Below are 26,544 nucleotides of genomic sequence, written 5' to 3' on the forward strand. Positions count from 1 at the left end.
TTTTGTTTGTGTTCTGTAAAATAAAAGGCATGTAGTGGTGCCAAGGTTGCAGAGACATTTTTTTCGATTTTATAAATGATGTATGAGCTCTGACAGATTTTCCAAGGGGAAAAAAAAGATTTCTTTAAGAGTCAGTATTCTTTACTATCCCATAAATGTACTCATTAGCACTTTGGGCCATGCCCTGCATCCTGTAGGATATCAATAAAGATTAATTGAATGAGTGAATTTAGTTTAGGGTAATATTATTCAAGGAACCATGCTGCTCAGTGTCCAGTTAAAAAAAGCTATAAAATGATGAACAACTATCATTGCTTGAAATCGTGTTCTTTCTTCATATCACACTAAGGTTCAGCTAGGGTTCATATAGAATATTATGATCTTGCAGAATTCACTGGATATGAAAAGAGAAGAGCACATGATCACATTAAAATTTATGGTGGTGCTGGCAGCATGGCGCTGGTGGGGAATTGCAGTTAAACACTAATAATAACCAAGTATCACAGCAAACACATCGACACCCCCTGACATTTACTGGGGGCTTCTTAAATCTTAATGTGGAGGTAGCGTGTTTAAATCCATATTTGTGTTGTCAACAAGGTTATTTTCAGAGATAAGCCAAACCATTTTATTGATAATTCAAACTAGAGAGCAGAAGGGATGTTTAGGGAGAAAATCCATCCTATTCACCAGCTTGAGGCTAATGTTCTGTCCTCTGACTGCAGTTTCCAGGAAAGTCCTTGATTTTAGAGGTAGAAAATTCCTTCTGGAAGATCTTAGAAGCACAGCTGAAACTCCTCCCTCCCTGTCCAAGAAATACAGAACCAATTGAAATTTTAAATAAAAGATTTTTATTCAATAATCAGAATCCTACTCTCAACAGAAATTGAATTCCTTTGTAGACTGTAACACTGGAAGTTACAGAGAGAGAGATCTAGATGTTTTGTTCTGTAAATGACTAAAATAAAGTAATAAACAGTCATCATATTTGTAATCATCAAATATTTTTACATTGCATTTCCTTATCAATAAAAGTAGTAACTTGTTATATTTACTTTAAAATAAATGGCAGCATTATCGTAATAATATAATAAAATCTACATGATAGAACAACCAACTCTTTAATCTTCAGGCAGATGTAACCTACAAGATGGCAAATTTTTAATTTAGAAAAGGAGTAATTTTTAAATGTTTTTGCAGAATATCAGCACCAGACACAATAATTTAACTATGGGGCTAATCAATTTGAATACTATGTTTAAATTACATTTAAGACTCCTGTCTTTTAATCATTTAAAAAAGGTTTCTATTTTTATTCTCTCTGACTACATCTCAGAGCCCCAATTAGGCACTCTATGCTTCCAGCTGACATTCCCTTTATCCACATTTATTTTATAAAAGAAAAAAGGCAAAGCTGCACATAATTAAGAACCTGGTGTGCTAATAACCAAACATACAATTGGGCAGAAGGATAATCCAATCCATTTCTTCTCACAGGAGAGTAACCTCCATAACTCACTTTAAGCGCTGCCATTCATGAGTTATGGGTCATTCCCTTTCTAGTGAAAATAAATTCTCCCGCACCGTCAGCCAGAGCTGGGTATTTTTCTTAGGACATGTAAATTGTAAAAGTGTATGAACATAATCATGTCCGACATTACAGGGAAAGTATAACCTCTTGCTCATGGACACAGGCTTATACGTAAATGTATGTAGTTTCGAGGCTGGGTCTGCCTAGTTACAATGTAGGATTTTTGATTAAAGTAAATTTATTCTTGAGATTTTTATGATATTGGTAAACTGCTTAATCTGTCGGTTTGTGTTTTATGACGCCAGTCAAATCCTCCAGGTCAGGGAGACCCAGCAGCAGAGCCACCGTCATTTATCACAGCCTCCATTTTCCACGGTGTATGATTTCCTAGTGGCACTTTCTTGGGACTGAAACCTGGCACCTAAGGGTGTTAAGTTGGGATCTATAAAAAGTTTTAATTTTTCATGGGTCTCATGTTTAGTTTTGGCTCAATTATGGCTAATAAAAATTGGGGTAAGCTTTGAAGAAGCCTCAAATTCTTGAAATTCACCAACCTGGGCTCTGTGGCATTTTGAGAGATCTGTCTTTCTACACAATTAATGTGCACCAAGTGATCTGCTTCATTTTCTATGGTCATAAACCATATGTTATATTATATGCAGTTCGCTGGTAATTTATCAGAAATAAAATATAAATTATATTTCTAAACATGGACAAAACATGCCATCCTTGTCCTCAAAAAAACATCGTAAAGCACAAGTATTGTTAGGGTTGAAAGCTAAGTCCTTAAGAATCTGATACTCTTTTTCTTTTGGTTCTTTTTAAAATGCATTATATGTGCTATATACATACAGCTGTGTTTATTTATTATCTTTTGATGTAGAAACCTCAACTTTCTCAAGTCTTATTATTTAGTTGAAAATTTCTTTATACTATTTGAATATCTTTTTGTACATTTTATCAAAATAAGAGAGCAGAAATATATTGAGCAAATTTTATTTGACCACATTAGGACTTCCTGAGAATGAAATAAAGAGTGTTGATGGATACCAGAGGTTTGCTTTGAAATACTCTAGCAAACAAACAAAACAAACACACGCTGCATGTGAAGAGACAGATGAAACAAGTCACAAAACCTGGATTCCTGCTGAAGTTAGTCTATGACTGCATTGGGTTCATTATATTAATAGTATTCTATTTTTTGTATGGTTTTAACTCTCCAAAATAAAGAATTTGAAAATTATGCTAAATAGGTTAAAAATTAAGCCTTAGAAGTGGTTATAAATGTAATAGAATATAATAATAAAGTTATATATGAATTAATTCAATTTTTAAATGTATGCTTCAAACATCTACGCAACATATATAATTGTACCAGACTGTGTTGCCTTTCTGAGACTTACATGGACAAGCACTTGCAACCTTAGTTGAGGCTAAGGGTCAACATATTCCCAAAACATGACTAAGGTTTTATGATTTGATAGTAAGTGCCTTCAGAAGCTTCTGGTTGGGAAAGAAAGTCAATTATGTATAGACTGTAAGGTCTTTCCAACTCTGAGCTTGGTAAGGAAAGGATCATTTAGGCCTAAATCAATATTTGGTTAATATCAGAGCAATATTTGGCTGCATTCATCTTGAAAAGAAAGAGAAGCAAATTCAATCAAAACTATCCCGTTCCCATGGATAATTAAACAACCTGCAACTGGCTTGTTGCATTGTGTACTCTAGTAAAGGAGACATGTGAGCGTGTTGGTCCTGGATGGTGATTCCCTATCAGCTGGAAAGGTTCTGGTCTCTGGACCTCAAAATGGGGCTGAGGTGCCCCCTTTTCTGCTCAGCAGACCCAAATATTGGTAGACAAACATTACTGTAAATGCCAAGGGAGTATGACCACTAAATCTAGATGCTGTAGTTTGCTCAGTAGGGATTTTTTCCCTTCCATTGAAGTTTGTGGTTGCATACCTGTTCTCCCCCTTATGCTTTCATCACACACTGTCTCTGATTGGCAAAGGTAAGATCCTTTTTTAAAAAGAAGGTATGCTGCGACAGCCAGTAGTATAAATACTCATAAGCACTCCTAGTAAGCAGTTGAAATCTGCTTCCACTCCAAAGCTTGAGACAGTCCTCTGCTCAATATTATTGCCTTGAAGCATATGGAACAGTTTGATACCCATCAGGCTGCCCCTAGGATCTATATGTTGAGTGGTTGCCATTCCATCACAAAGCAAATAAAATAGGGTCTCAAAAAGAAGCATACTGTGCTTGCTGTCCATGCACACGGAGCCCTAACATTGCCTTAACAATTCTCTGATCACCGTGATCCACCCATGACTGGTATGTGTGCTGAACTGGGGGGTGATTGAAGGCACCCTTCTTATAGAACCATCAGCCTCCATTAGGAGATATAAGTTTCACAAGCAGACTCTTCATGTTAAGGATGACTCAGCAAAGCTGGACCAGCCATCAGCATTGCAAATTGGGGCTTTTTTTTTTTTTTTTCTTAAAATGATATGAATATCTTGTTTGTGACATTTACAATGAAACCCTCAAAGAGCAATTTTTGGCTGAAATAAATTTGATTTTAATAATGTACCAAAGACTCCAGACAGTGACCCTGCAACACTCTATGTACCAGAAATTTAAAAATACCAAAAATTAAATGCTGCTTCTATAAATACTGCCTTTCTCCTCAAGCTCATAAGGCCTTAAAATTCGAGCCATCTATAGATCAGCGAAGGCACGATGACACAGATTAGGAATATGGTGTGCAGATTCTTCTAGAGGAGGCACTTCCTTGAGAAACCATGTCTTTCAATACCCTTGGAATTGTCTGAGCCGTACTTTTTCCTCTTCTGTCCAAAAGAGTGAGAAAGATGAAGAAGAGGAAGAAAGACTCCAAAACCTATCATATTGTCCCTCAACCTTAGCCAATTCACTGAGGGCTCTGCTGCAGTGCCTGGACATCAGAATTCATGGTGGAGCATATGGAGCCTACCATCTTCAGCTTTAGGGTGTCTGCAACCACTAGGAATTTCTAGATACCCTCTCTCTTAGTTTGCCATCTGCTAGATCTCAGAATCAACAGGATGAACTCATCAGGAAATCTCTTATCATTCAATACCTTCGATAGTTGGGTTCAAAAAGAAAGGTGAGAACAGAATTTCTGGCATCACTTTCTCCGATTGCTGAGCCAGGACTGCACACACGGCAAGGGCGTGCAGTCCATGGTGTACCTTCTCCAGAAACCAAGCAGGAGGAGCTGGATGTTTCTACCAGTCCTCTCTTCCACAAAGCACAACCAACGTTATGACAGCTTCTCTTTAGAAAAGAGTGCTCTATGGCACTGTTCTGCTGGCTCAAGAGGTAACCAGATTCTATGTGCAGCAAGGACCGGCTGTCTTCTTCACTGCTCTGTTCCTAGTGCCAGGAAATCAGTAAATAATAAATATTCGTTCAATGAATGAATGGACACTTTTCAGAGTATCAATATTTCATTTCAAGCTGGGACAGTTTGATGAAGCGTGGGTTAATTCTTGAAACAAAAAAGAATATACAAATACACATACACACATGTATAAATATAGATGTTCTTATAAACAAATGTTCTTTATGGAAATTTTAGACACAAAGGAAAAATTTTAAGCCAACTGTAATTCTATTACTGATAATATCTTGATGTACATCTTAACAGTATTTTTCTCTACATATATTTAAACATTTTATAAAGTTGAGATACTATAAACTATTGTATCTTTCTTTTCTCTCTACACCTCATTTGTAAAGCACTGTATGTTATCAAGCACATACTGATGTGACAGAGCCATATTTAAACTAAAAATGTCCAATGGCTCTGCAATATCAACCTCTTCCTACTCAAGAATGATGTCCTTCATGAAATAAAGCACACACCGAGGGATTCTTTACAGCCCTATTGTCTAACACTGTATCATCACAATAGGATTTAAAAGCTGTGCAACTGAACCCACACCTCCACTAAGGGGCTGTGTAGCACAGTGAGTAAGAACACAGACTCGAGAGCCAGGCTACCTGGGCTTTTATCCCACCTCTCTTACTGTATAGTCTCGTAACCTGGTGCCTCAATATCTTCATCTACAAAATGGGAAGATAAGAACAGTTACCTACCTCAGAGAGTTCTTGTAAGGATTAAATGAGCTAATGAATGTGAAGTATTTAGGAAAATGCCCAGCATATACTAAGTGCTATACAAGTTAACTGTTGTTGACATTATCCCAGGCCTCTTCTCAAATATACCCAGTGCTCAATACATCATAGGCACTTAATAACACTTCTTAAATTAGTAAATTGTCTATAGCACCATCTAGTGTTGACATGGGTGTTTTTACACCTTTTCGGAATCAACAAAGTCACAAAGTAACAGTCATTTTTCTCTGGCTATGATATTCCCCTATTCGTGTGTATCATACAGGATCAGCATTAAAATGAGAGTATATCCTGGCTGATTTAAATTTTATGTTGGCTAATGATAAAAATTACTGGGTAGTCTAGGAGACCCTGAGAATCAGTCTTACTGGCTTGGATCTTTTGGAGTTCTAGTTATTATATGCTGTAGTAGCTGGGGTAGGCTTATCCCAGTATACATTTCAGCCCAATGAGGGAATATCACTGGAGGCCTGCTCAGAGGGCAGGCTTAAGGCTTTGCTGGAGGGGGTGCCATGGGAAATAGGTTTATATGCCCTGGCTGACTCTTTACTTAGATATATTGTATTTGCTGCTTATATTTCTAATACAAACTGTGAGGGAATACAGGTGAGAAGATATATTAACATTAAAGCTCAATAAAACCCATAATGATTGGGTCAGGAAAAGAAAAGACATAATTTTATTTGAAAATAAAAGAATAAACCAGAGTCGAGAATGGGGTGAATGCATTAAAATATACTTCCTCCTGCCTCTCTGTTTTCTTTTGAAAGTATATTGTCTTCACCAGGCAGTTGACTTTTTCTACTCAATATCGGTACATGCAGGCCTGAATGGATAGCCCTGGGAGGAAGATGGATGAGGGCGGAGGAGGGGCAAAAGGACACTTAGTGGCAGGTGGGCATTTTTCAGGCCTGATGACTCCCAGAAACCATTTACCAGGCAGCTTTAAATCACAGTCAAGAGATAGGTGCTGCTTCAGTAACTCAGGTATCACAGTCGGGAGAGGTAAATATGTTTTGTGTGACTGTGTGTGGGTGCTGTACTTCAGGGATTCTCTACTTCAAGAATCTAGAGATAGGCTCCATAGTCTTCAAAATTATAAAATTATAGAAAATTTTCTAGGAAGAGAGTCTAGGGCTCTGTTATGTTCTTAAAAGTATCCATGATACCAATAGTTTAAGACCAAGATCCTAGATTTCTGGGCAGAGCAGGGGATGGGGACTGTGTAGAACATTTTAGCAAAATATGTTCCATCTTGCTATAAAATGGGTGATAACTGATGGTTTAAAAATGGCTGGGAATTTTGATCTTAAATCTATTAGATGGCATTTGATTTCAACTACTGATTAAATTTCTAGTCAAATTACCTTATTTTAACATTATCCCTAATCTTACTGCTCTGATTCATCAGCTAGTTCTAGTCAATAGCGTTTTCATGGGCAAAATCTCTCTAAATTTTAGCACAATATCATTACACAACACTTATTTCCAGCATATCATAGGTAATTATTTCATACTTGATAGACTTTTCAAGTTTTACCTAGTATTAGCAAGACCAGACTCAACAATTTGAGTTTTAAGATGATGGAGATCACCACAAAAGACATTTAATCCCCTCCCCTTCTCAAAAATCATCCTAAAATAATATGGAGAAAAAGAAATGTACACAAGTCCCACCTTGCATGGACTCACAACACATGAAGGCAGAAAATGAAGGGAGGATACTTCATAACTTAGCAGAGAAGAGAAACACAAGTACCTTCAGAGGTGAGGGTGTGGAGGAAGGGGTACCCATAAGAAATAATGCTACCCCCAGAACCTAATGAGACTCAGGAACCTGAGGCCTCAGATACCATGAAAATGAGGTGATGTGGAACGAGGGAGTGATGAAAACAGTGAGTGCCCAAGTCTCTATCCCCAAGTGTAGTTGGAGGGCTACTCTTCCCCCGACTCTGCCATAACCAGAGTATTTGCCAGAGAAACTGAATCCCAGAGTTGGGTACACAACCAAAAGCAAAGTTAGGATGAGGTGCACACTCAAAATAAGAGGATTAAGTGAAAGCCTACATCCTCACAGGTGGACAGTTCTTTTTTCTCAGGATGCCAACACATGTGTTTACACCATTCCCAGGTAACAGATTGGAAAGTCCAGAGAAAATGAGTTTAGATGTTGACATTTGGGCATCTCCAGCAAAAAGCCAGCTGGCCACACAGTCACCCCATGGTAAGACACAGCAATCTGCAGGCACCACCCACATACACTGGTGCACAGTGAGCTTTGTGATGCTTTACTGTTAAGAATGAATAGACCACCAAAGGTTACCAGACACTTGAGAGAAACCACCAAACACAGAGAAAAGAAGGAGTTCAGAGAAAAAAGGCAATACGGGGAACAGAAGAAATTTTCAGAAGAATTATAATCAATATCTTCAGAAAGGCAAGAAAAGATCATGCATCCATGGGAGAAGAATAGCATGCTATTATAAGACAAGGAGCAGCAAACAAGAAAATGCTTATAAACTAAACTTATTACTATGCCTGGAAAGTAAGAAGAAAGGCCTATATAGGACATGGAAAAGATAAGAAAATAAGAAAATCAGTACTAGAAGTCCAGTATCCAACTAATTGGAGTTTCATTCAAATAGGGCAGAAAAAAAAAACTGCTGAAGAGGAAATTATTTTAAAAAAGAAAAGAAAAGAAAAAAAGATGAGTAAATTTCTTTATTGTACTGAAGAAATGGATTCTCCAGATTAGGCTTAACACACAAATTGAACGGGGAAAAAAGTCCCAACCCAAAGCATATCTCTGTGAAATTGCTGAACACCAGAAATAGAGAGGAAATTCTAAAAGAAAGAAAATCAAGTAACATTCAAAGTATTAGGATTGAGAATGGTACGTTCTTCTCAAAAGCAACTTTGGAAGCTAGAACACAATAGAGCAAGCCTTCAAAATTCTGAGTGAAAATGTTTCAGCCTAGAATTGTGAGGCACGCTGAGTATGAGAATAGAACAAAGATTTTTTTTTTTTTTTTCAGTCATGCAAAGCCTCAAAAACAACCAACTCCCCCAGTGTTTAAAAAAAGTAAGGCCTTTTCTCATGAAGCCCCTGCAGACGTGCTTCTGCAAAATTAGGGAGTACATGAGGAAAAAGAAAGGCATGGGCTGCAGGAGGTGGGGGACCAGACACCGGAGGGGAAAGAGGAACCCCCTGAATGTTGGTGGAGGAAGCTCCAAAGGCAGCTGGCAACAGAGGAGAGAATCCAGACCAGACCCTAGGGTCGGGCTGCAGGAAGGAGTTCCCAGGACAGGAAGGATCTAGAAACAAGCTGTGACCGTTTTGACCCACTTCAAAATTGCTTTGAGAAGCATTTTGCAGAGTTGTGTAGGGTGTGAGAAGACTTTGATGTTTCACAGAAATCCTAACTCCAGGAAACAAGAAAATGTACATGATTAAGGAAACAATCATTGTATACTGGTTGACTCAGCAGTGAATGATATTTATAGGATAGTAATATAGGAAAGCTCTGTGGATCATATTGGGAGCATGAGGGGAGGGTGACCATAAACTCACCTGCTGCTAGACGTCACCAGTGTTCAAGGGCAGATTCTGGTGAAAGGATGCTGGGAGCTTGCCCTCTTCTGCTATGCACTAGCTGGGAGACCCTGGGCATATGACTTAGCCTCTCTGTGACTCAGTTTTCTCATCTGTAACTGGGGTCAGTAATAGTTTCTACCTAACAGGACTGTTATGAGAACTCCATAAGTTAAACGACTGTAAAGCTCTTAGAACAATGTATGGTACATAGAAAGGACAATATGAATACTTGGTGAATAACCAAGTATTAATAATATGTGCATGCTATATAGAAATATGGTGGGAAAACTACCAATTTAAGTAAAAAAGAAAATAGAAAGCAGTTGCCTTCAGGAATCAAGAAAGGGAGAATAATGAGGGACTACTGATTTTTAATTCTAAGTCTCAGTATAATTTGAATTTTTTAAATTACTGCAGGTAATAATTTAAGTAAAATAAAACTAGCTTAGAAAAACTAACAGCCAACGGCAGATTTTAAAATCAAGGATGTGGGCCCGGCGCGGTGGCTCAAGCCTGTAATCCCAGCACTTTGGGAGGCCGAGACGGGCGGATCACGAGGTCAGGAGATCGAGACCATCCTGGCTAACATGGTGAAACCCCGTCTCTACTAAAAAATACAAAAAACTAGCCAGGCGTGGTGGCGGATGCCTGTAGTCCCAGCTACTCGGGAGGCTGAGGCAGGAGAATGGCTAAACCCGGGAGGCGGAGCTTGCAGTGAGCTGAGATCCGGCCACTGCATTCCAGCCTGGGCAACAGAGCGAGACTCTGTCTCAAAAATAAATAAACAAATAAATAAATAAATAAAATAAAATCAGGCCAGGCGCGGTGGCTCAAGCCTGTAATCCCAGCACTTTGGGAGGCCGAGGCGGGTGGATCACGAGGTCAGGAGATCGAGACTATCCTGGCTAACATGGTGAAACCCCGTCTCTACTAAAAATACAAAAAAAAACTAGCCGGGCGAGGTGGCGGGCGCCTGTAGTCCCAGCTACTTGGGAGGCTGAGGCAGGAGAATGGCGTGAACCCGGGAGGCGGAGCTTGCAGTGAGCCGAGATCACGCCACTGCACTCCAGCCTGGGAGACACAGCGAGACTCCGTCTCAAAAAAAAAAAAATAATAAAATAAAATAAAATCAAGGATGTATACAAACTTTCCTGTTTGTTTATTTGTTTGTTTGTTTGAGATAGAATCTTGCTCTGTCACTCAGGCTGAAGTGCAGTGGCGCCATATAGGCTCACTGCAACCTCAGCCTCCCGGTTCAAGCAACTCTCCCGCCTCAGCCTCACGAGTAGCTGGGATTACAGGCATGTGCCACCAAGCCGGGCTAATTTTTGTATTTTCAGTAGAGACGGGGTTTTGCCATGTTCGTCAGGCTGGTCTCAAATTCCTGACCTCAGGTGATCTACCCACCTCGGCCTCCCAAAGTGCTGGGATTACAGGTTTGAGCCACCGCGCTCGGCCAGCATAGGCAAGCTTTGACATGGACTATTTCATACTCCCAATTTATTAACATTCCCATTTGCTATACAAATGAAGTTAAATGTATTTCTAAATGTAGCAGTGGACTCAAGTCTATTTTTTAAAATAAAATTGTTGGCCAGGCGTGGAGGCTCACACCTGTAATTCCAGCATTTTGGGAGGCCGAGGTGGGTGGATCACCTGATGTCGGGAGTTCGAGACCAGCCTGACTAATATGGTGAAACCCCATCTCTACTAAAAATGCAAAAATTAGCTGGGCGTGGTGGTGTGCGCCTGTAATCCCACCTACTCGGGAAGCTGAGGCAGGAAAATCACTTGAACTCAGGAGGTAGAGGTTGCAGTGAGCCGAGATGGTGCCATTGCACTCCAACCTGGGTGACAGAGCGAGACTCCGTCTCCTAAAACAATAAAATAAAATAAAATTGTCAACACAGGAACCTACTATTCAGTTATTTCTGCAACACAAACATAATTAATTTAAAAACAAAATTTTCATTGCTCTAAGAGAAGTGTCTTACAGGTGTGGGCCAGTATACCTAGATTTGGGGGAAAAAAAACACACATGAAAAGTAGAGCAATTTGTACCCTAACCCTCCCCCTTCTCCCACTCTCTGATAAAGACTTTAATAAGTAATGAAATGGGAGACTTACAAAGTAAAAGAGGGGATGATATAAAGGCCTTCGATCAAGAAAATGCATAGACCTTCTTTCCCAGAGGTCTACTTCCTCTTCTAAACTAATGAAAGGGCCAGCAGGAACCCAAGAAGCATTGCTGCTCTTGGTTGCATAATTATATCAACCTGCTTCTAAAAGAAATCACATCACAGCTGTGCATTTCACCAGCAAGCTACCACAAGATAAGAAAAAAAGAATTCCCAGTAATAGATACCCCACTCAATCCTTAGTCTGGGTTGACAATCCTCTGACAAATTCTAGTGTCCATGACACACACTACCTTATTATCTGTATGAATTTCATCAGTCTACCAACCTAATATGAATTAAGGTATTTACAAGATAACCTCTAGGACGTCATTGTATAACAATTTGAGTATGTTAAAGTCTCTCCTTGTAATGTTAAAAAAAGAAGGGTTGTGTTTTACTTCTGCCTGCTCTCATTTGGGTGGGATCTGGTGGGTGTAGTGTTCAGTTTGAAATTCACTGCTTCCTCCTATTCCCCGACCTCCAACCTCCAAACCCTATGCTCATCATTAAAATGTATAATAACAAAACACATTTTTCCCTGGGCCTTTGCCAAACCGTCACTGTCTCTGGATAGTCCAACCTTCTCTCTAAAAAGGGAACAAAATAGTCTGAACTATGTCTCGGTGTGGCAGCGTGGGCCGCTGTGACAGCAAGCTAATTTATCACTGTGGGGACCTTAGGCTGTGCAACTGACCACCCAACTTACTGTTGTCTGAGGGGGTGGCAGTTAATCATCTCCTTAAATGATGTGGGTATGAAAACAGAGTTGATTGTTGCTCAGCACCTAACCTTATCCATCCTCCGTGCCCCGGTAGTGACTGTTGCCATTTTCCCCTTCTTCCCAGACTGCTGGGTTTCAAGAGATTCTGACCGAGGTGGAAATTTTAGCTGTGATTGTGGGATGCCTGTGTCATGACCTCGACCACAGGGGAACCAACAATGCCTTCCAAGCTAAGTAAGTGTTCTAAACTGCTGTTATTTTAATGCATTTGCCTTTCTGTTCAGAGCCAAAGGTGACGAATGCTAAAGAGTAAAGCATTAATTTCTGGCATCCGAGGCCAAGGCCACGCAGGCTTAGGCGTGCATGTCATGGGGCCCATCCATCTTTATAATTCCCTATTCTTCTTTTAATTGCAGATTTGCCCTTCATGTCATGCTTGTTGATTTGGTTGGTCTCTGTTGACCTTAGTCAGATAACAAAGCTTGGATTTTAAAGGGCCTACTTTTTTCACCCAGAATATTTGCCTTTAAGGCATTATAAGCTTCTTGGACTTGCTACTCTCAAACTCTGGTTTGAGACTGTTAAAATAAAAGCAGTCTTAGGACATTTGATGAAGCAAAATATAATTTTCCTTCTCCAATAGAGTCTCTTCCAGGATTCTTTTGATGTTGGGTATTGTATAAACTATAGTGAAATAAAGTCACATTCAAGGAATGTAGTTTTTGTTCCTCCCATCCCTACTCCCATAGAAAGGTGGAAGCAAGAAAAGAATTACAGAAATACAGGGATGTCTGGGCAACTATTTGCCACACACATGATCTGTATAGATAGAACAATCTGTCCCTAAGCAGGTTTTTCTGGTCAAGATAGCTGTTGCTTTGTGGCTCATACTGTGGCCAAGGCCACAGAACTTATGGGTGCTAGAAATAAGATCAAAACCCAGGTCTCCTGACTTGTATATTGAGTCTTCCTTTAATATTCCTTTCACTGTCTGCCTGCAAACAAAAGATACAGACTTTCAGAGGCTGGAGAGAAAAGTTTTGGGGTGGAGAAGGTAGAGAAGGCTTCAACAAAGAGGTAAGATTAACTTCAGATGACTGATTTCATAACCTCTAGAACAAGTCAACCTCTATTATCTGAAACTTTCACAGCCTGCTCTTTGTCAACAGGTTCTTTTCAGCTCACCATTCTCTTTTTTCCTCCAAACACCTACCCACTAAGACTTTGGGAGTCTAGGATTCTTGTATTTACTCCTGATCTAGCAGATGAATTTCAATTTTGTGCCCTCTGTCCAATCTGTATCCTATAGCCCATCACTTCAGTGCTCTCTTCTCAATATCCTGTCATGTCCTGACAAGTCTCTGTGACATCCACTCTGCAGAAACTCAGTCCTGGTTTAATCTAATAATTCAGTCTCTTGCCACTCTGTCTAGACTTGTAAAAGTGTTAGGAGAAAATGTCACAGTTGTGAGTTACAGACATACCAAATATATATTCCTCCCACTCGGCTGGACGCTAGAACTCGCTGCCAGTCTTCCTGTGTCCCTAGCCAGCCCCATTCACCACTGCTGTTAGCAGTTTCATACACCAAACTTGTGTCTTCCAAAACCACCTCCCGCTCCCCCACCTCCCCCGCGCCACTCAGCAGATCACCTTGCCTCCTACTTCACAGAGAAAATTGAGGCCATCAATCGAGAACTCTCTCAATTTCCTCCCCTGCCACCTACAAACTTATCTATCCATCCCCATCCTTCCCTCCTTCCCTCCTATCTCGGTAGGAGGGCTGTCCTTCCCTCGTCCGAGGCTAATCCCTCCACCTCTGCCATGGACTCTTCCTTGCTTCTCCTCTGGGACTTTGCACCATCAATCTTCCTCTCCCCTCTGTATCTACTGTCCCTTTCTGCCAGCTCTCTGCATTCTATTAATAGAAACAGTTCTCCCGCATCTTGAAAAAAGCCTACCCTAATCCCCACTTCACTCTTCAGCTTCAGTTCTATTTCCCTCTTTCCTTCCCAGTCAAGCTTCGTGGAAAGCTGTCTGGGTTCACTTCCTTCCCTTCCCCCAACCCCTGTCCTCCCACATGGCTTCCAGTTCCACTCATTGGAGAAACCACCTCAGGAATGACACCCGTGGCCACCTTTTCTCAAAGCTGTCGGACCTTTTTGTTGTCCTTCTTTCATAATACCTCTTGCCATGAGATATACTTTGTCGCTCCCTCCTTCCTGAAACTCTCTCTTCCTTTGTCTTACAGACGAAGGGTTTTCATCCACCTGTACAGCATTGAATCTCCACTGGCTTCAGGCCTCTGTCCCCCTGCTCCAGCCTTCCCTGGCGATGCCCTCCCTCTTCCTCTCTTACTCTTCGTGATCCTTCAGGCAGGGCCACCATCCATCTGCTGATGAGCCCTGAATACATTTCTTTGAACCATAATTCTCAGCTTATCTCCAGGCACTTATTCCATTGCTTGAGGAACACCTCCTCTTCGAAGTCCTACCGTCCCCTCAACCTCAGTCTTTCCCTCCATGCATGTCCCTCTTTCTTGTATTCTTTACCCCAAGGAATGGCCCCACCAAAAATGCACCAGTCACCCAACCTACCCTGCAACATCCCTCAAAGCCAGCGCTCCTCTGCATGCTTACAGCAAGGACTGCTTCTTGGCATGACTCCTGGTTTGCTACAATGAACAGCGTGACTCTCCTCCCGAGGCTGCTTGGCACTCCAGAATGATCTTGCTAATTCACAAAGCGACCAGGTCACTCCCCTGCTTAAAAGCCATCCACACCTCCTGTGGCTTTTAGAATAGTGTTCCAGTTCCTTAGCTTAACGCCTTCGGGCCCTTTTCATTTGGACTCCTGCCTATTTCCCTGGCCCAGTGCCCACTCACCCCAGCCCACCCCACTCATGCATCTATGTTCCAGACACAGGAACTCCAAGAAGCACTGGTGGGGTCCTGCTCAGTCACATCTCTCTGCTGCCCAATATGCTGTTTCCCCTGCCTGGCATGCCCTTCTCTCCTTCTGTCCCCAACACTCCTCTGAAAGCATCACCTTCGTGTTTCTATCCACCCTAATGTACCCCCATGGTCAATTTCCTATGCCCTGGTTATGCCTTTTCCAAAGTGTGCACTTCATACCATTTTAATTGCTGACTTGCAGATGTCTCTCTCCTTCTTCTCTGGCATGTGCAACAGTGAATGAACAGTACCTGGGGGAGCATAATAAACAATAAATGTTTTCAGAATGAACAAATGAAGGATAACTGCATGAGTGGATGACATATTTTAACTACAGCACTTTAACAAAGTTTCCTGATTTCTTTAACAGATGCAACCTCTTATAAATTATTATAAAACATTGCTTGTTTGTTTTTAACTTTTATTTTAGGTTTGGGGGTATATGTGAAGGTTTGTTACATAGGTAAACACGTGATGGGGGGTTTGTTAAATATATATTATTTCATCATCCAGGTATTAAGCCCAGTACCTGATAGTTACCTTTTCTGCTCTTCTCCCTCCTGCCTCAAATAGACCCCAGTGTCTATTGTTTCCTTCTTTGTGTTCATAAGCTCTCATCATTTAGCTCCCACTTGTAAGTGAGAACATGTGGTATGTGGTTTTCTGTTCCTACATTAGTTTGCTAAGGATAATAGCCTTCAGTTCTACTCATGTTCCTGCAAAAGACATGATCTCATTCTTTTTTATGGGTGCATAGTATTCCATGGTGTATATATACCACATTTTTAAATCCAATCTGTCATTGATGGGCATTTAGGTTGATTCCATGTCTTTGCTATTGTGAATAGTGCTGCAGTGAAACATTGTTTTATACATTGTCTTGATGCTGCACTAAAGAGCTGGAGCCCATTGAAGTGTACGTTGTGTATGCTTTCATTGTAGGGTCTGATTGCTCCTTGTTTGGAGTTCTTGTGTCTGCACTGCATTATTTTTTTAGGATTCCTCTTTCCCCCAGGCCAATGGTATCATTGTCAGTGTATCTCCCTCTAGCACACTCTCTCCAGCCCGCTACCACTCTACCACTTATGCAGAAAGATGGGATAATTGTATTAGAATTGTGTCTGTAAAACAAGAGTGAGAGCCTTTTGGGTCCTTCCAAGAGTGAAGTGCACAATACTTATACTCAGATACCAATGGCCCCTCCCCAGAGAGAGAGCTGATGTATGGCACCGACAGAGGCTGCTCTTCTTGCTAGTTGATACCTTAGCTGTTGGGACCAAGAGTGCACACCTAATCAAGGCTGGACCAATCAGATTTTATCTCACAGGAATTTGGAGTTGGATTACCGTAATATTAAGACAGTTAGCTTCAGGGATCCAAGCTGCAGGCTCATGTAGATTTGGGAGCTGAGGCTGCCATTTGGGGAAAGCTATGATGACCACATACCAAGCAGATGAAAGAAACAAGAAAACCAGTCTACAAAGAGGAAAGAAGGATGGAGCTGATATTCAAAGAGAAGCAGAACAGATAGACTGTGTAACCTGAGAGAAAGACAGAGAAAAGCCAGGCTTTATCCCTGGCTCTCTCCATCCTTGTTCCTATTTCTAGGAGACCCAGCCATGCTTGTGATAATTGGGCTTCTTCAGAGTTCCTGGTATCATTCAATCAGCCTTCCTTTCAGTGAAGCTGGTTGTACTCCATTTCTGTTCTTTGCAACTACCACTTCCTGAGACAATGAGAACTACATTTTATTTATTGTTTACTGTGTCTTAAGCCCTTACTGGCATCAACTCTGTAGAGTTGATATTTTTGTCTCCATTTTACAGGAGGAACTGAGCCTCAGGAAGGTAAGTAAACTTTCCCAAATCCATTCATGTGGTAGAGTGGAGCCTGGACCAGGGCTGTCTGTTTTCAGAAGCCATTCTTTAACCACTGTATCACACTCTGGTCCATGACTTTGTGACATCTATTTTGAGTTGTTGAGCTTCCAGTTTATTGGCTACCTTGCCAAATATGTGAGCTCTTGAACGAAAATATATTTTGACATCCAACAGTTCAGACATGAAGCCATAAAAATTATAAAACCAAACTAAAGCTTACTAGTCATGTTTTACAGTACCTCAATTTTACAAAAAAAAACCAAAAACTGAGGTCCCCAAATCTCAGGTTGCTTGTATAAGACTGAACAGCATTCACACATATGAGTCACTAGTACTAGATTTCAGAGAGTTTTTTGCATCCTCACATCACATGATCAAATCTGCCTATTCCAAGGTAGTGTGATGCGTTTTCTCAAGACAATTAACTTATACACAGTTTATCAGCTCATGGGATGTCAGGAGCACTGCACCTACTTTATGGAGTCAATTTTGCACTTAGGACACTTAATGCCACCATTGCCCAACCTCTGTTAAGATTTCCCTTGACAATGAATGCTGAAAGAGGCTTTTTAGCATCATGGTCAAGGAACTCCCTTTTTATTGATTAGAATGAGATTTATTCATTGAGGGTGCCATTGTTTAGAAAATCCCTTGCAAGAAACCTATCTTCTTTTCTTGCTTTTTATTTCCCAGTAAGTGAGTACTTTCTATATTCAAGGTACTATACTAGGCATTGTGGGAGAAATAAAGAGATATAGCAAACATCCCTTCTCTTAAAGTGCTCCCAGTCTAATTCTAGTCTTTCAAGTGATTTGAAAATGGGATTTAAATGCACCAATTATTATGCAGCAAAGTATATGCTACCTTTTTTTCATATATAAGGCTATAAAAAAACAGGAGACATTTAGCAAGGGACAAATTACTATATAAAATGCAAAATGCCTCTACAATAAAAAGTGTGGCTTTCATTAGAGCACAATTTGATTTATTCTCTTAGCCTTTCTGATAAGTGAACCTTCGCATTTTCATATTTTGTTCTTAATTTTTAAGTATTGGAGTGCGTGCAATGAATGATCACTAGGTAGAGAGGGCAGCAATACCACAGTGCTTTGAAATTGCTCTGTTCACACCTCTCCCCTGTTTTCTCTAGGGACAGCTTTCCCCACTCATCCTTCTCTCTATTACAGCTGCCCCTGATGATTAAATATCAGTACCAAGCAGCTTTGTAGTATATTCTCCTAGGAGACTTCTTCTATTCATTTCTAGCATAATCTCTTCTACTCATTTCTTGGGAATGAAAACCCATCTTGCCGCTTTCGGCCAGGTCCCAGAAGTGAAATACTGGGGCACATTAATCTGCCATGACAGCCTAATCCCATTCCTCACCACCTCCCAACAACTCTCAATTTCCTAATTACCTTTCATAGTTTTCCTTTTTCAAGTTTCCTTTAAGTCACGGCTGCACACTGCCATTCAGTCTCTTTTTCAAAGAATATGCCTATCTAGGGAAGTTATGAAGGTACATTTACATTTGACACATTTTTGGTGCCTGTGCAAAGTACTAAATGCCTGTAGGGAAATTTCCACCTTGACTTTTCTTTTTAATAAGTTTCTCCTCATTCAGCTGCCAATCCAAAATGAAAAGCTTTAGTATGTTAAGATGACCTAATCAGTAATGCACATCGTGAATACTTGCATGTATAAACGTATTTGTACTTACGGAATTTGGATTCTCTTCTCTTACTCTCTCCATACACCCTACATATATAAAATCGTATTTTCACAACTAAAGGATGTGTGCCCCAAAGACACTTCTATGATGGATATACTTAGCACAGACAATTAAAATGAGGTGTACTGTTAAAGTCCATTTTTTCCATATGCGATTGATCTCAGGGTTTTTTCTTTTCATATTTTATATGAGAAAGTAGAAGCATACCTTTCTAAGTGGAAGTATATTATGTGAGAGACATGACCTCTTTAAAAATGGTTTTACAATCAGCCGGGTGCGGTAGCTCACACCTGTAATCCCATCACTTTGGGAGGCCGAGGCAGGCGGATCTCTAAGTCAGGAGTTTGAGACCAGCCCGGCCAACATGGTGAAACCTTGTCTCTACTAAAGATACAAAAAATTAGCCAGGCGTGGTGGTGCATGCCTGTAATCCCAGCTACTTGGGAGGCTGAGGTAGGAGAATCACTTGAGCCCAGGAGGTGGAGGTTGCAGTAAGCCGAGATCGTGCCATTGTACTCCAGCCTGAGCGACAGGGCAAGATTCCATCTAAAAAAAAAAAAAAAAAAGGTTTCACGATCAATCAAAAGTAGATAATGCTGCTTATTATGTTCCCCTCCCACAAAATCACAGTGCATTTTCACATATTGCCGCCTCTAGAAAATCCTTACCATAAATAAACAGATCCACTTTTTAAAGCCAACATTTTCCAAACTTATGTGGCCATGGAACCCTTTTTACTTCTTCTCTTAATGCCATTTAACATTCAGAAGAACTAGTATTCTGTAGAATACTTTTTGATAAAGCTTATCTTCACAGATATGTTTTAATTTTTTGCCACTTATATCAAGACTGCAGACTTGGCTCTTGGTGGTCCCAGGAAGTTCCCAGTGTGTACCAGCAAATATAGGCAGCATTCCTAATAGGCCTTGGCCTGAGACAAAAGGCACTGAGGGTTTTGGCAGTCTAGAAAACCTGCCAGGGACCAAATCTGATAGTGTAAATAAGGGATCCATTTGGAAATGGAAGTATTCTTGCTTAGATGACTTTACTTTTAAAAAACCCCTCAAAGTTGAGTTAGTAACATGCTCCATTCTCTGAGGGCTAAGATGGCACCTTGCTTGCAGAAAAGTGAGAACTTTTAGTGCAAGGTTGATCAGAGAAAAATTCCTGACACAATTGTAGGGGATTGTGAGCTTCCTGAAGGTCAGAACATGTCTTACTTCTCTTTGTATTCCACATGCCTGGGACCTGATACAATAATAGTTATCAATGCTTATTGGTTGAATGAATGATAGATGAATGAATGAATAATAAAGCCTCCCCACACTTTCATGGCATTAGTCTGGTTCAGTGGCAAAATCTACCTATTTTTTGTGATTGAATCAGTATCATATGAGGCTGGGCAGAATGTAAGATGGAATTACAGAAGGGAACAAAGAGGGAATCTGACAAGGAAGATGCTCAAACCATAGACAGTGGCTGCCTTTGCACAAATACTGGGAGATAGAACACACCAGATCGGAGGCATATGGATATGGGGGAGAGGCCTCCATCCTATGCACAGAAAGGAGCAGTGCTTCAGAAGCCATGGTGTATTTGTTAAAAGGTGTTGTCGTCCTCCCCATCCCCACCCCCTTAAAGGAGAAAACATCTCCTTATTCACGGAAACAAAGAAGATACAGAGTGACTTCTGATCATCTAGCTGATGCAACTTTTGTGCAGTTGTTAACCCAACACTAATAAGGGAAGAGATAACATTTTGTATCTTGTACAAAAGATTCACACTAGTAAGTGAGGTGCATGTGAGCATGGCTGATTCATAGGAATGATCACATGAATCAACCTGTGGTTAGCAATGATACTAATAGAATTCTGAATTAGATTTTGAAATCTTCTTTCATTGGTAACAACCAGCTTAGTAAAAATGGAGAATCAAATATCAGAAATGTATGTTATAATTATCATTTTCATTATGTAACAGGAAGCTTAAAAACTTGGATTCAAATCTGGAACTGCTACAAGCGAGCTGTGTGACCTTGGAAAAGTTACTTAACTTCTCTGAGCCCTGTTTTCCTCATGTGTAAATGAGAAAATAATACTTATATCATGGTCATTGTCAGGAATAAATGCTCTAATGTATTAAGTTGTTAATATATAGACTAGGGCATGGTAGATAATTACTAATGGTGGCTTTTATTATTAATAATCATATTAGTGTTATAAAATATGCTAACACACTTATTATCAACCTCCCAACTTGGACTGTAGTCTCTCGACATGGTAACTACTGTAAGCTGATTAGACAAGCAACCAGTATTTTTTAAAGCACTTACTCTACGCCAGGCTCTAGGATGTGATATGCACATAAAGCATTGCAGAATTTCAACAGCCAAGACAAAGGCATATAGCATACGTTTTGAAACCCATAACTTCATAGAAATGAACTCTATGTAAGACAAATAGTAACTAACATTAAATATTAATTTATCATTAAGATTCGCCTAGCAAATTTTCACTTATTAAATGATATAAATTAAGGCAAGATTTAAAGAAATAACACACACATGATTAAAATCTAATGCCCTCCTTACTAAGCACCTTACTAAGAAAAATAATAATCCCGATATTTTACACTGTATTATATTCAATAATTCCTACTGAACTTAATCCTGCTGGAAGAGCTGACCACATGTTGGGAGAAGAATTGGGAGAGTCTTTCCAAGAATTGCAGGTCCCTTTACCCTTGAGCCGATGGTGGTTTTGGGCTGCCTCCCACTGAAGTTGGAGGAAAGCTTGGGACCAAAAGTCTTCATGTTGCACTTAGATGCAGTCCTTGCTTCTCTCACTAGCAGGACAGATTGTGTGCAGTCAATTTCCAGCATTTCCAAGTTAAGGCCAGATTGTCCTTTCAATGTCGAAGCCCCCTGCAATAAGCGAGAAAGAACAGAATGATCTAGATGGATCTTTAACCTGAGTCCCACGGCTGCCTTTTACACTGTGGGCCTCTCTGGGATGTCTCTTGATTCTTAAGATGCTCTAACTCCCATTTCTTAAACAGAGTTGGAAATAAACGTTTTTAAACTTTTTTTTTCTTTTTTTTTTTTTTTTTTTTTGAGATGGAGTCTCGCTCTGTCCCCCAGGCTGGAGTGCAATGGCATGATCTCGGCTCACTGCAACCTCTGCTTCCCAGTTTTGAGCGCTTCTCCTGCCTCAGACTCCCAAGTAATGAACACTTTGCAGAACTGACATTGTTAAGGAATGGGTTGTTCTACATAAATGAAATTTACAGATAATTCAAAGTAATCCCTTTAAGTATCAATGAGTATTTTATTAATTTAAAATGGAAATAGTCATATGTGTTTTAATTATTGATTAATAATTAATGTAGACTACAATCTACTACAGGCTGGGAACTGTAATAGGCATTTTCAAATATTTTATTGTTCTCATAAATAACAGGTTAGGTAGGTAATATAATCTTAGAGACAAAGAAACTGACTCTTAAAAAGGCCAAGTAACCATCTGAAGCTACTACTTGGAGGAAGAGCTGAGATTTCACTCCAAATCCAGAGAACTTTTTGGAGTTGCACACTGAGATATCATAGCGTGACTGTGGACTGGCAGGCCATAGTAGAAGGCTGTCGGCCTTTCACGTAGAGTAGATAAAATGCACTCTGCAGAATATTCACAAGGTCTTCTCTTATGGAAGGTCAAATACGCTTTGTATAAGACAGTTGTTTTGAACACTCAGAAGTCACAGAATGTTTAGTTCATGAAGCGTTCCCTGATCCCCAGAGCCAGAAATTACGTCTTTTTTTCCTCAGAACATCCATAGCACTTTGATTGGACCTGGAGCACATTTCTACACTGATTAGTATTTGCATTATTTTATGTGCATTATTTTTACTTATTATCTCATCTCATCTTTCTTACTAGTCTGTAAATTCCTTAGGGACAGAGACTGTGTCAAATTCATCAAATATCATTTGCAGCATCTAGCCTGATACATAGAAAGTTCTATGTATTAGGAACTTTCTTGCACAGATGATTTCTTTCATAGGTGAATGAACTACAAAAGCAGTTACCCGAGAATGTGTCTGCTCATGGTCCTTCGTCAAAAGCAAGAAAAGCAGTTTGATCCAAAAAGCTGGTGTGGGGGAACCGTTGATAGGCCCTGCTCACTCACCCTCTGTCCTCTTTCAGGAGCGGTTCCGCCCTGGCCCAACTCTATGGAACCTCTGCTACCTTGGAGCATCACCATTTCAACCACGCTGTGATGATCCTTCAAAGCGAGGTACAGGCCTGATGTTCTGCTTCTTTCCTTAACAGAAACCAAACAACTCTTTGTTTCCTCCCTCTCTTTTTTTGTGGTGCCACAGGTAGATACAAAGAAGTGGGAAAATCATGTCTAAGTCAACTTAATCGGCCTTAGTGGCTTTTTCTGTTCTTTTAGATGCCTGAGCAGGACCTTGCAGAGTCTTCCTGAGCTGATTCATTTGGATTTCATTATTGGTTAGGAAGCTTTTCAGATTCACTTGGCAGGGTGACAGATATAGACTGCTTGTCACCAGAGCATGACCTGACCTTCCTCAAAGAATACAGAGCACTAAGGAGACAACTTGATCCAAATAGTGAGAAGCCCAACATTCCCATTTGGCGAAACTCTCAGTCATTTTAAGAGATGGTAGAAGCAAAAACGGGGAGAAAGTTACACTTTATTAGCACAATTGAGAAACTATACAACTTAAAAGAACTTAAAATTGCTGGTGGGACCAGTTAGGAAGTGAGAACTGCAGCTAAACTTAAGACCCAGGGCTAATGCCATATGCCTGATTTTGCTTTATGTGGCAATGCAGGAGTTAGAAGTAGTTGGAATTTTATACTTTTAGCCCTCCACAGAGAAAAACAGAAACCACTAACTGACTCTGGCTGGGGCATCTGAGTTTTAAATTGCCAGGAAAGGATCTGTTTAATTTTCTGCAAGCGTACAGACTTTTTTTTTTTTTTTTGAGGCCAGGAAGGGATCATCTGTTCCCCATTATCTGTCAGTTCTCTAGCTGTGCCATTAATTATTATTATTATCATCATTAAGGCCCTGCTTCGCTGGAATGGCATCATTAAATATGGAGGTTTTTTTCCTCCAGCCTATCTTGAGAAAGCATGTCTTTTGCAATATCATGGAGGCCTTCGACCCCATAAAGGAGAGTCGGCAGTCCGGAACCTGAATGCAGGCTGCAAAAGGGAAAACCTGCTGGAAATGATGTATTTTCAGTTGGGAATGAAACACCAAGAGTTAGGCTCTCAGTAACTGGCAGAAGCCAGCATCCTGGCCTCTGTGGCTATGGAATTGTCCTCCAAAAGCAGTGTCTTAGCTGAGAACTATGGAAGAACTTTGGTTCAAACTATCTTTTCTGTACTGGTAAAGGTGGTGAGTATACACCTCTGACAAACCACCACCTTTGTAATAACAAGTATTATAAACAGGATATCAGGTTTTCTCAGGGAAACAAACCCCCCTCACTCAGAATTTGTGTTCATGCAAACAAAACACATTGGCCGTCCTTCACCCTGGGGTTCCCTATGAAGAACAGAGACTATCAATGACGGAACCATGCACTGTCCCAGCACTGCCTCCAGTCCCCTGTGGTCCTGCCCATCAGAAAGGCAGAAATGCAGGTGCTATTATTGTTCCACTTTCCAAATGAGCTCCGGTGCAGAGAAGTTAGATGGCTTGAGGAAGTTTGCCCAGAACTTTCTTCCTCCACATCTGTATGTCTTTCCATTAACACCACACTCACCACCTCCCTAAACAAAGAGTAGACGCAGTATTTCAGGGAGACTCAAATCTACTTCAGGGACCAAAACGTTAAGGCACTGTAGAAGACTAATTTGCATATAAACAACATAGTGATTGCAAATTAACTTTTTTAAAAAATTAAAGCTGATCTGGCTAGCACTGTCACTCTTAGCCATAAATGGCGTTAGTGATTATATATCCTTCAAAGTACAGTCACATGCAACATGTTTTGGTCAACAAGAGACCACATTGGTATGACAGTGGTCCCATGAGATTATAATACAGTATTTTTACTGTACCTTTTCATGTTTAAATAGGTTTAGATATACAAATACCAACCATTGTGTTACAGTTGCCCACAGTATTACAGGCAGTAACATGACGTACGGGTGAATAGCCTAGGAGCAATAGGCTATCGCATACGGCCTAGGTATGGAATAGGCTGTACCATCTAGTTTTGTGTAAGTGCACTCTATGGTGTTCACACAATGAGGCGGTCACCTAACAATGTATTTCTTGGAATGTACCCCACTGTTGCATGATGCATGATTGTAATAAAATGCACATCCTCATAAAATAATCCACATCCTCAAATTCAGACCAGATTTCTCCATATCTCAATGTTAACTTTTACCGTAACTTGCTCTTAAAGGCTGTGTTTCTTTGGGAGATTCTGGGTGCGTGACTGGACCCACGTGACTGCTTTTCCATAGCTTCCTACCACTTTTTCCCTGGCCCCAGAACACTTGCCTGTGATTGATCATTGGGTAATGCACAGGCAAAAAAACCTGGGCAGAATTATGGTGCAGCATTCCTTTTGTTATTTGTCTTCTTCTTAATGGCTGAATTAAGGGTCTGAAGAGCTCATTTGAAAATTATTATTAATATTGGACCTGGTCCCAGGTAGAACCAATATACTCTAGTCTTTAAGGAGTGGCGGGTTCACCCAATGAAATAAATTAACTCGGGGAAACAGATTATCATCTGGTGCCTGGTAAGAGATAATTTACTAATTGATATCCCAGTTCCCTGAAATAATTAATTTACCTCTCATTGGAGAATGGTTCATTCTCAGGCAGTTATTCCACCACTTTCCTTCTCCAGCATCTTCTGGCTCTCAACACGAGATTTAAAACTGGTCCAGTTCCCAGGCCATATGCTCATGAGTTCATATTTCACACTAAGAAAACCTGAAAAATGAAAAGTCCTGACTTTAAAAACAAACTAAGTGAATTGTTGGTCTGTATGGGTTTTTCACTTTACTAAAGACAAATGTTTTAGCCTAAGTGTAGCTAACACAAGTGTTGATGAAAACAAGGGTACCTGTCAAAGGTATGAAGATAAAGATGTCATCCCAACTTTACTTAGGTAAATGTCATTTTAGGGTCCCACTGTGCCAAGAACAATGTCTTATACATCCTAGCTATTCAGTAATTATTCATATTCACCATCCTGAATTTAGCCTGCCACACGCTTCATCAAAGTGCACCTTAATGGGGGGAGGCGGGGTTCCTCCGCATCTGCAGCAGTGATGTGTTGGGCCAGGTAAATCTTTGTTGTGGGGGTCTCCTGTGCATCATGGATGTGTAGCAGCATCCTGGCCACTACTGCTAGATGCCAGTGGCACTCCAGCCAGTGTGACAATCAAACATGTCACTAGACCTTGCTGAAGTTCCCCATTGTCGAAATCGCCCCCAGTTGAGAACCACTGTTCTAATGGCTTTTTATTTTTCTTAAACTCATTTGTTGCCATAGCACATGTTCCCAAAATGCCGGCTTAAACCTTTACTGGTAGTAAAAATAGCATTTATTTTAGGGGGAGAAATGTTCCCAAATGTTTCACAAACTTCTCCTCTAAGTAATTCCATAGGAAATGGGTAGTCAGATGGAATTCTGGCCACAACATATTCACAGTAAGATAAGTTCCAACAATTTCAGATTTTCCCTTTGAGACTAAGTACATAACAAAGTGT

General features: G+C 40.4%; 1 protein-coding gene and 1 long non-coding RNA gene across 5 annotated transcripts in view; one reads left to right on the plus strand and one right to left on the minus strand.

Moving 5' to 3' along the window:
* The window catches only part of PDE11A (phosphodiesterase 11A), a 522,267-nt gene that overhangs the window by 425,829 nt on the left and 69,894 nt on the right, over positions 1-26,544 (plus strand). For all 4 annotated transcript variants that reach the window (XM_011991832.1, XM_011991830.1, XM_011991831.1 and 1 more), the window contains 2 exons: positions 12,334-12,443; positions 22,978-23,068. In XM_011991832.1, coding sequence (XP_011847222.1) covers positions 12,334-12,443; positions 22,978-23,068 — 201 coding nt within the window. The remainder of the gene's footprint in view (positions 1-12,333; positions 12,444-22,977; positions 23,069-26,544) is intronic.
* LOC105548018 lies at positions 605-25,712 on the minus strand. The gene is made up of 3 exons (XR_001007327.1): positions 25,619-25,712; positions 21,438-21,698; positions 605-805 (listed from the first exon to the last, which is right to left on the minus strand). It is a non-coding gene; the product is annotated as an uncharacterized LOC105548018 (long non-coding RNA).

Source organism: Mandrillus leucophaeus, unplaced genomic scaffold (assembly GCF_000951045.1).
Source record: "Mandrillus leucophaeus isolate KB7577 unplaced genomic scaffold, Mleu.le_1.0 Scaffold40, whole genome shotgun sequence".
In the NCBI taxonomy this organism is placed as follows: domain Eukaryota; kingdom Metazoa; phylum Chordata; class Mammalia; order Primates; family Cercopithecidae; genus Mandrillus; species Mandrillus leucophaeus.